Source organism: Bidens hawaiensis, unplaced genomic scaffold (assembly GCF_021521415.1).
Source record: "Bidens hawaiensis isolate Kalapana, Puna unplaced genomic scaffold, B.hawaiensis_p1.1 tig00030756_1, whole genome shotgun sequence".
NCBI classification, from domain to species: domain Eukaryota; kingdom Viridiplantae; phylum Streptophyta; class Magnoliopsida; order Asterales; family Asteraceae; genus Bidens; species Bidens hawaiensis.
Genome location: NW_027495128.1, coordinates 181,957 through 190,221, shown reverse-complemented (window position 1 = coordinate 190,221; position 8,265 = coordinate 181,957). Strand labels below are relative to the sequence as shown.

At 29.8% G+C, this 8,265-nt stretch overlaps 1 protein-coding gene across 1 annotated transcript; it reads left to right on the top strand.

Annotated features, from left to right (window-relative positions):
* The first annotated feature begins 1,026 nt into the window (after window positions 1-1,026).
* On the top strand, window positions 1,027-7,784 carry LOC143580881 ((3S,6E)-nerolidol synthase 1-like). The gene is made up of 7 exons (XM_077063797.1): window positions 1,027-1,177; window positions 1,283-1,559; window positions 1,648-2,005; window positions 2,865-3,083; window positions 3,149-3,284; window positions 7,028-7,276; window positions 7,358-7,784. Exons 1-7 carry the CDS (start codon window positions 1,082-1,084, stop codon window positions 7,628-7,630), a joined length of 1,608 nt encoding a protein of 535 aa, XP_076919912.1. The 5' UTR covers window positions 1,027-1,081; the 3' UTR covers window positions 7,631-7,784.
* The last annotated feature ends 481 nt before the right edge of the window (window positions 7,785-8,265 follow it).

The following is an 8,265-nucleotide window of genomic DNA, read 5'->3' as shown; positions in this document are numbered from 1 at the left end:
TTTTAGAAATTTAAAATTGAAAAATTTGTACGAAATCAAGCAAAACAAGCCGAACCAAGCCGCTCGGTTTCAAACCAAACCAAGTATGAGCAAACCTGCGTTCAGTTCGGCTCGGTTCGTGAACAACCCTACAAAAGTGTTGTATTGCATATAATACAACACTATTGCACATATTTGGTATGCATTATTGTATATATGCAATATAAGACTAATACACACATCGAATACACATTAGTACGTATGTGTAATACAATATTAACGCATGTAATACATCGACTTTTATTTAATTTTTATATATATTTTTTTGCGTAGAACACAATACTACTGCACATATACAATACACAAATATTGAATAATGCAATTAAACACTATTGAACATAAAAATACATAGTAATACACATGTGTAATACAACAATATCCCACAATAATACGTTTGTGCATTGCAACATCTTTTTTTTTTATTTTTTTCCAGTGAAGACTAACAAAATATAAGAATAATGGAAAAAACAAAAATTTAAAAATATTTTTTTACTTTTAATTAAACATAATTCTTTAATAGTTTTTTAATTTTCTTTCTTTTATGAGTTTTCTCTTAATCCTCTTTATTTATATATATATATATATAGACACACCACACACTAATAAAACAAATTAATAATAATAGCTTAATAGTTTTTAATTTGATAATTGATTTAATAAATTAAGGGCTGGTAATTGATTTGATAAGTTAATATACTTAGTGGAGAGTGGAGACTATTCAGTGCAAAAAATAGAAGACTAATATTTATATAAATAATGTTAAGAACTGTTAATTGATTTAATAAGTCCAGAAAGGTAATTTCAATAAAAATGACATGAAAAGAGATACATTTAACACTACCCGTCCCGCATTCAATAGCCCTGGTTAAATAAGTCACCGTCCGAATATCAAACTTTTTATGAATAATATACATATATTTACTATATATACAATGCCCGCACCTTCTAAAAAATCATCTCTCTCTCTCTATCTTCTTTCTCTTTCTCCCTCTCTCTCTCTCTCTCTCTCTCACACACACACACACACACACACTCCCTAATTATGGCGATTAACAACCTTGTTACACGTGAGGAACTCCAAACTACGTCTCCTATCTACTCAGAAGAACATGTTGGTTCAAATGGCATAAATGTTAAGGTTTTAATTTATATAATATACATATTACATGGAACATTTATGTGTTTTTTTTATTTGGTTTATATCCTTTGTTACCATATCTAAAGCATGTCTCATAAACTTTAGACAGGAGAATCCATTAATAATTCAGAACAGTTGGAAGAAGCCCGAAGGCTTCTTAATAATAATAATAATTGTCCCTATAAAACAATGGAAGTGGTTGATGCTCTCCAAAAACTTTGCATCAACCATTACTTCCAAGACGAGATCGACGTGATACTAAAAAGGCTTCACACTAAAATCTCCAATTCTCTTGACTACGATAATTATGGACAAATTAGTCTTTATGATGTTTCGCTCAGTTTTCGAATCCTTCGTCAAGAAGGTTACTATATTTCTGCTGGTGAGCACGCACACTTGTTCTTATTGTACTCAATTTTATACAAAGCATGTAAATTAATTACCTAATTAGTAAAATGTGTTCGAATTAGATGTTTTTGCAAGCTTTAAACAAGAAGATGGAAAATTCAAGGGGGAAATAGCAGAAGATGTTAAGGGTCTAATGGCATTATATGAAGCCTCACAGGTGAGCATAGAAGGAGACAATATGATTGAAGAGGCTGCGGATTTTAGTAGCCATAGGCTCAAAGAAATGATTCCGTTTCTTAATCAAAATGAAGCTATAATAGTGAATGATACATTCAAATATTCATATCAACGAACCTCGCCAGCTTTCATGGTCAAGAAATACATCAAGCGTTACACCGGGACTACCATGTCTGAACTAGCCGAGTTGGAGTTGGCTAATGTCCAGTCGGTACATCGAACAGAAATAGATCTAATCTCCAGGTAAAGATGTATATATATATTCAGCTTAATCCCACTATTCTTCTAGGATTAGACCTATTAAATTTCTATTATTTTTTTCTGCATTATGTAGTTACACTGTCTGAAATTTCAAATCATAGTTCTCTACTTTTAAAATGGGGTGGTGTGGGAATAGTATGCAGTGCCGGCTCTACTGAAGTTAGGGCTTGAGGCCTCCAATTTGAGAAGGCTCCACATTTTGAAAGCTTGTATGACCTAGGTTTGTTGCTGAGAGATCGAAGTTTAAAATAGTTGCAGTGTATTCATATGTAGAGATGATGAAAGTAGGTAGAAGAGATATTGGTTAAATGGAAAACGTGAATGTGAGGCCCTAGTTTTCTTTTCCTTTTTCTTTTTTACTATTTATCTGTTTGTGGTCAAACACTTTTTTATTAAAATGTTTTTACTCTTATTTTTTTTATTATTATCTATCTGTTTGTTGTACATATCCATTAACTGTTGTTTATAATCATATATAACTATGTTATCTATAATTGATGAAAAAATTTATTTGTATGTTAATTAAAAGTAATCATATGTATGTTTATCAATATTTAACTTTTTTTTTATTATGTATATTAATTTTCTTCAATTTTTTACGATAGGTGTGTAAAAATTAAAGGTTAAATATTATGACTTTTACACATTTATTACACATATATCATACTATTAAAGTTTATTATTATCGAAATTTGGCAGAATAAAAAAGTGGGTTAATAACAATAAAACACGGAAAAAGGCCTTAATTTTTCAATTTAGGCCTCAAAAAAGGTTGGGCCGACCCTGATAGTATGACCCTATTTTTAACATGTTTGATCTTTATGACTCTATGATCAAATAGATGGTGGATGGATTTGGGTTTGGCCCAAGAGTTTAAGCTTGCAAGGAACCAACCGTTACACTGGTACTTATGGCCGATGGCTAGCCTCACCGATCCCAGCTTGTCAGAGCAGAGAATCGAGCTCACAAAACCCATTGCTTTAGTCTTCCTGATAGATGACATTTTCGATGTGTATGGAACTCTAGACGAGCTTATACTCTTCACAGAAGCAGTGAAAAGGTATATAAACAATACGAAATCGATAGCATAACTCACTTATAAGTTGCATCTTAAATTACTTGCAGGTGGGACAGTAACAACCTTGAACTCGCATATCACCTGAGAATCTGTGTTGAGACTTTATATAAAGTAACACATGAAATCAGTGAGAAGATCTACAACAGGCATGGGTTCAATCCCAATGAGTTTTTGAAACAAGCGGTAAGGACTCTTGATAAAAAAATCATGCCTAGGAGCTCAGTACTCAATGAGTAAGGGCCATGCTAAACGTGTATATAGAGAGGAGGGTTCATCGGGGAACTCAAAAAAAATGGGGAACTCACTTCCCAATCATTGATCAATTCTCCACATCTATATCACATTATTTTTGTAGTAAAAACAACTCCTAAAAATATCAAAAAATTAATTAAAAAAATTATAGGAAAAAAAACGAAAATATAATAAAAGTGAAAAAAAATGTTATCTTGCATCCCCGGTCCAAAAAAAAAATCAAAAGTTAATTAAAAGATAAAAAAATACAAAGAATATAAAAAAAGTAAAAAAAAAAACATCTAGCATCCCCGTACAAAAAAAAAAAAAAAAAAAAACCTCAAACCTAGTTTAGTTTTCGGTTTTAGCTTAGCTTTTAGCGGGTGTAGGTTTTTTTAGCTTGCGGGCGGAAGGGAAGGGGGATAATTTTCATTAATAGTGTACACGTAAAACAACAAATTTCATTAACATTTTACACGTAAAACAACAGTTTATAAAGATTTTACATGTAAAATCTTAAATAACTTCTGCTTTACTTGAAGGGTTTTTCTTTCGACCGTGGATGCTAGATAAACATTTTGGTTTTTTTACTTTTTTTATTTTTTCATTTTTTTGTTCTATAATTTTTTTAATTGTTTTTGTTTTTTTAGGGGTTTTTTCTCTTACACAAATAATATGATGTTGGTGATTGAGGGTGCACCATAAGTATGTGGGAAATTGATCAAGGGTTGAGAAAGAGTTTCCCACTTTTTTCGAGTTCTCTATTGAATCTAACTCTCTCTCTGTCTTTATATAGAGTGAAAATCATAAGAAAACTTTTTGAAATTAAGAATTTTGAGGGAAAAAAAACCTTTTAAGAAAATAATAAAAAAAAATTACAAAACGAAAAAAACAAAAATTTCTAAAAAGTAAAAAAACCAATTTTTTTATATTTTTTATCTCGGTTTCATAAAAAAACCACACAATTATAAACATATGTATATTTGTATTTAATCTCGATTTACATAATGTAAACATATGTACATTATCATTTATCTTAATTGTACATATGTTTATAAAGAAATAACGTGTATAAAATTAAAAAAATAAGTATTATATTTATGTGTACAATTTTGCCAACCCGATTTTTTTTCAATTTTTTTTGTTTTTTTGAAACCGGAATGAAAAATAATTTTTTTTGTTTTTTTTTTTACTTTTTTAATTTTCACGTTTTTTTTTGTTTTATAAATTTTTTTATTTTTTTAAGAATAGTGTTTTTTTGTGGTATAAAATGGTTCTCAAAGTTTTCAATTCCAAAATAGTTCTCACATGATCCTAATTATATATATATATATATATATATATAGGGGGAGGTTAACCTACAATAATCAGTTTCGTACATTAGGTACGCGAGCTTTTTGAACGTGGATGTTAATTTCACGCGGGGTGGCAGTTTTGTAAATAACCCAAACAGTAGTTCGCGATCAAATTCATCGATTCCAATCCAAATTTGAACTCCTTAATCTATCTCATCCAATTTCTAAACACTAATCACAACTTACAGTTTGAAATCTCAAAAGTCAAAAACAAAAATTTGAAATAGAACGTCACTGAACATTAAAAATCTTCAAATTGATCAAAAATTGATAATTTAATCAATCGAATTGATGTGTAAGAGACTTTATAATCATCAATCGATTATGAAAATACAGATTAACACACTTAATTGAGTTATGATTAGGGTTCACGTTTAACGTTCTGCTCAAAGTTTAAACACTCTGACCAAAATGAACACCAAAATGATGATTTAATTAATCGAATTGATGTGTAGAAGTATTTAGATTCATCAATCGATTATGGAATTACAGAAATAATGCACTCAATCGAGCTCTGATTAGGGTTCAAAATATTATGTTTAAACGTTGTGAAACAAACCTGAAGACCTATAAACGTTCTGATACGTTCAATGAAGTCCTGGATGTTAAAAAAATGAACATCTTTAAACGTTCTAATACTTTCAATGAAGTTCTGGGTGTTCAAAAAAAATGAACATCTTTAAACGTTCTAAGAAGTTCTGGGTGTTCAAAAAGTTTAGAAGTTTTGAACTTCTAAACAGAACTTCTAAACTAATCAAAAAAATTAAACACCTGTAACATGAAATTGAACACTAAAATCACTTCATATATTCTCGTAATTATCAAACAATTATCAATCGACCGTCAATTTGATCATCGACTCGATCATATGAACAAAATATGGAACGTCTGCAACTAGGTTTCAGCAAATGGCGTATTTCAATTCAAAATCAATTGAATTAGTGCGTGTCTGCAAATGACGCCGGTGACGATGGTTGAATCGATGCAACGGTTAATTAGGATGAAAACGATTTGAAATAATTTACAAATCTGCCACCTCGTGTTTTTTGAAATCTAGGGTTGAGGTGTCGCATACGTAATGTAAGATAAACAATTTTCGTATTTGATCATTTATCTATATATATATACCTATATATATATATGATTAGGATCACTAGAGAACTTTTTTGAAATTGTGAACTATGAGAACCATTTTGGATCACAAAAAACCCAAAAATAAAAAAAAATCATAAAATAATTAAAAACAAAAAAATTAAAAAAGTAAAAAAACCAAAATTCTTATTTTATCATCTCGTTTTCATTAAAAAAACTCGGTTAGCTAAATTATACACATATGTATAATATATACATATATGTACATTTACTTGTTTTTTTGTACACATGTGTATAATATAAGATAAATGATACTGTACATATGTGTATATTACGTAACTAAAGATTATGTATAATTATACATATATGTATAATACGACGTTTTCTTTATTTATTTTATTTATTTTTATTTTTTTTAATGAAACCGGAATGAAATATAAGAATTTTGTTTTTTTTTTACTTTTTTAAAATTTTTATTATTTTTTGTTTTATGATTTTTTTAAATATTTTTTAAAGGTGTTTTTAGTGGTCTAAAATGGTTCTCAAAGTTCTCAATTTGCAAAGGGTTCTCTTAGGATCCTTACCCTATATATATATATACATATGATTGATTTCATTTGAGAACCACTTTGAGTTTTAAGAACTCGAAAGAACTCAACGTAACAAATTTTTTTTTTCGAATTTTTTTTTACACATGTGTAATACGTAAGTGTAAGTGATGTACAAAAAATTACGGTATTTTTTTACACACCGAATCAACTTTTTACACATGTGTAACTAACGTTTAAACTTGTGTAATTATCAAAAATACTTATTTTCTCTCCTGCTTCATTTTTTAATTAAATTTAATCTCAACCACATATTTCATATCATTTAATTAAATGTGTGGTTTAAAATTGAGTTCTAAAAGTTATTAAAACTAATCATGGTTCTCAAAATAACCCTTCCCTATATATATATATAAAGTTTTTTTTAGCTTTTATAAATGTACAAAAATAAGAAACAAGTTTATCAACCAAAAAATGTCAATATCGTATACCAAGTTTATCAGCCAACTTTTCAACATGTTAATGTCAATATCTGCATCTTGAGAAATACTTACATTATCTCATCTACAATTGTAAATGATCAAATTGTAACTAGTTTATACAGTACTTATCATTATACATTTATCAAGCCTTATTTATGTGATAATATATATTCTTTTATTCATCTATAATTATGAACAAACCTATTAAATTTATGTAGTGGACAAACCTTTGTGAAGCATTTCTAGTAGAAGCAAAATGGTTTGCCCAAGAACACATGCCTATGGCCAAGGATTACTTGAAGAATGGGATGGTTAGTACCGGGGCATATGTCGTGATAGTGCACATGTTCTTCCTCCTCGGCGGTGGTACTAGCAAAGAAAGTGCTAGACTTATTAACGACAACAAAAACATCTCATCTTGTTTGGCGAAAATTCTCCGTCTTTGGGATGATTTAGGAAGTGCTAAGGTAAGGGATTATGCCTAACTATATTTTTGTTATGTTTCGATAATAAATCTGAAAACCAAATCTGTATTCCTAATCGATCAGGACGTCGATCAAGATGGTCATGACGGATCATATGTGACATACTACATGAAAGAAAATGAAGGTTGTTCGATTCAAAATGCACGTGATCATGTTATGACAATGATAACCAACACTTGGAAGCAACTAAATAAGGAGTGCCTCTCCCCTAATCAGTTTTCGGTTACTTTCACAAAGGCTTGTGTGAATCTTGCAAGGATGATTCCTCTTATGTACAATTATGATGAGAATCATTCTCTACCTCTCATGGAGGACTATATAAACTCCATGCTTTAAGTTGGATATGCGTTAGTAGCTTGTATTTCAGCCTAATAAGTTTTCGTTCATCGACACTTTGGGTCAACCTAAATAAGGTCATTTTTAGTTTTACTAAACCTAAAGGGATATGTCAAAAGCTGATTGTGAATTTTATTTTATTTTTAATTTTTTAGAGCCGTGTATAACCACATCATTCATCCTCCTTATTTTAGTTTTTCCATCGTGATTTACTTTAATGAATAATATCTTTTACATCGAAATCGAAGGTAAATGAGCAACAAGTGCCGTCAGCCCTTTCTATTAGCTTTGCAGCCTCTTGCTATATAGCTAAAGTTACATTATTCAATGTAATGGTTGTTTACTTTTATTATAAACGTGGTGCCTAGTGTTTATGTAATTGTTTTAAGCCAAAATTGCAACAAACTTCTACAGAAGATGAGGAAACTAGTATAACTTAAAAGATCAAAGAGTTCCCAAAATGAACATAAGAATAGTCAACTCCCTCAAAAAGTTCCAAAAATGACCACTAGTCATGTTTTCACCCATATTATATTAAATTACCTTATTAAATGGTGGGCTGATACGCTCTTGGAGGACATGAGGGATAGTTAATCTGATGATTGCATGTGTTCGTTGAATATGGCCACTAAATC

What these genes read in the sequence shown, in the direction of transcription:
- LOC143580881 (XM_077063797.1), top strand. Translation starts at nt 1,082, where the DNA reads ATGGCGATTAACAACCTTGTTACACGTGAGGAACTCCAAACTACGTCT. An exon ending in CAAATGGCATAAATGTTAAG is followed by an intron (nt 1,178 to 1,282) that starts GTTTTAATTTAT and finishes CATAAACTTTAG; the next exon opens with ACAGGAGAATCCATTAATAA. An exon ending in AGGTTACTATATTTCTGCTG is followed by an intron (nt 1,560 to 1,647) that starts GTGAGCACGCAC and finishes TGTTCGAATTAG; the next exon opens with ATGTTTTTGCAAGCTTTAAA.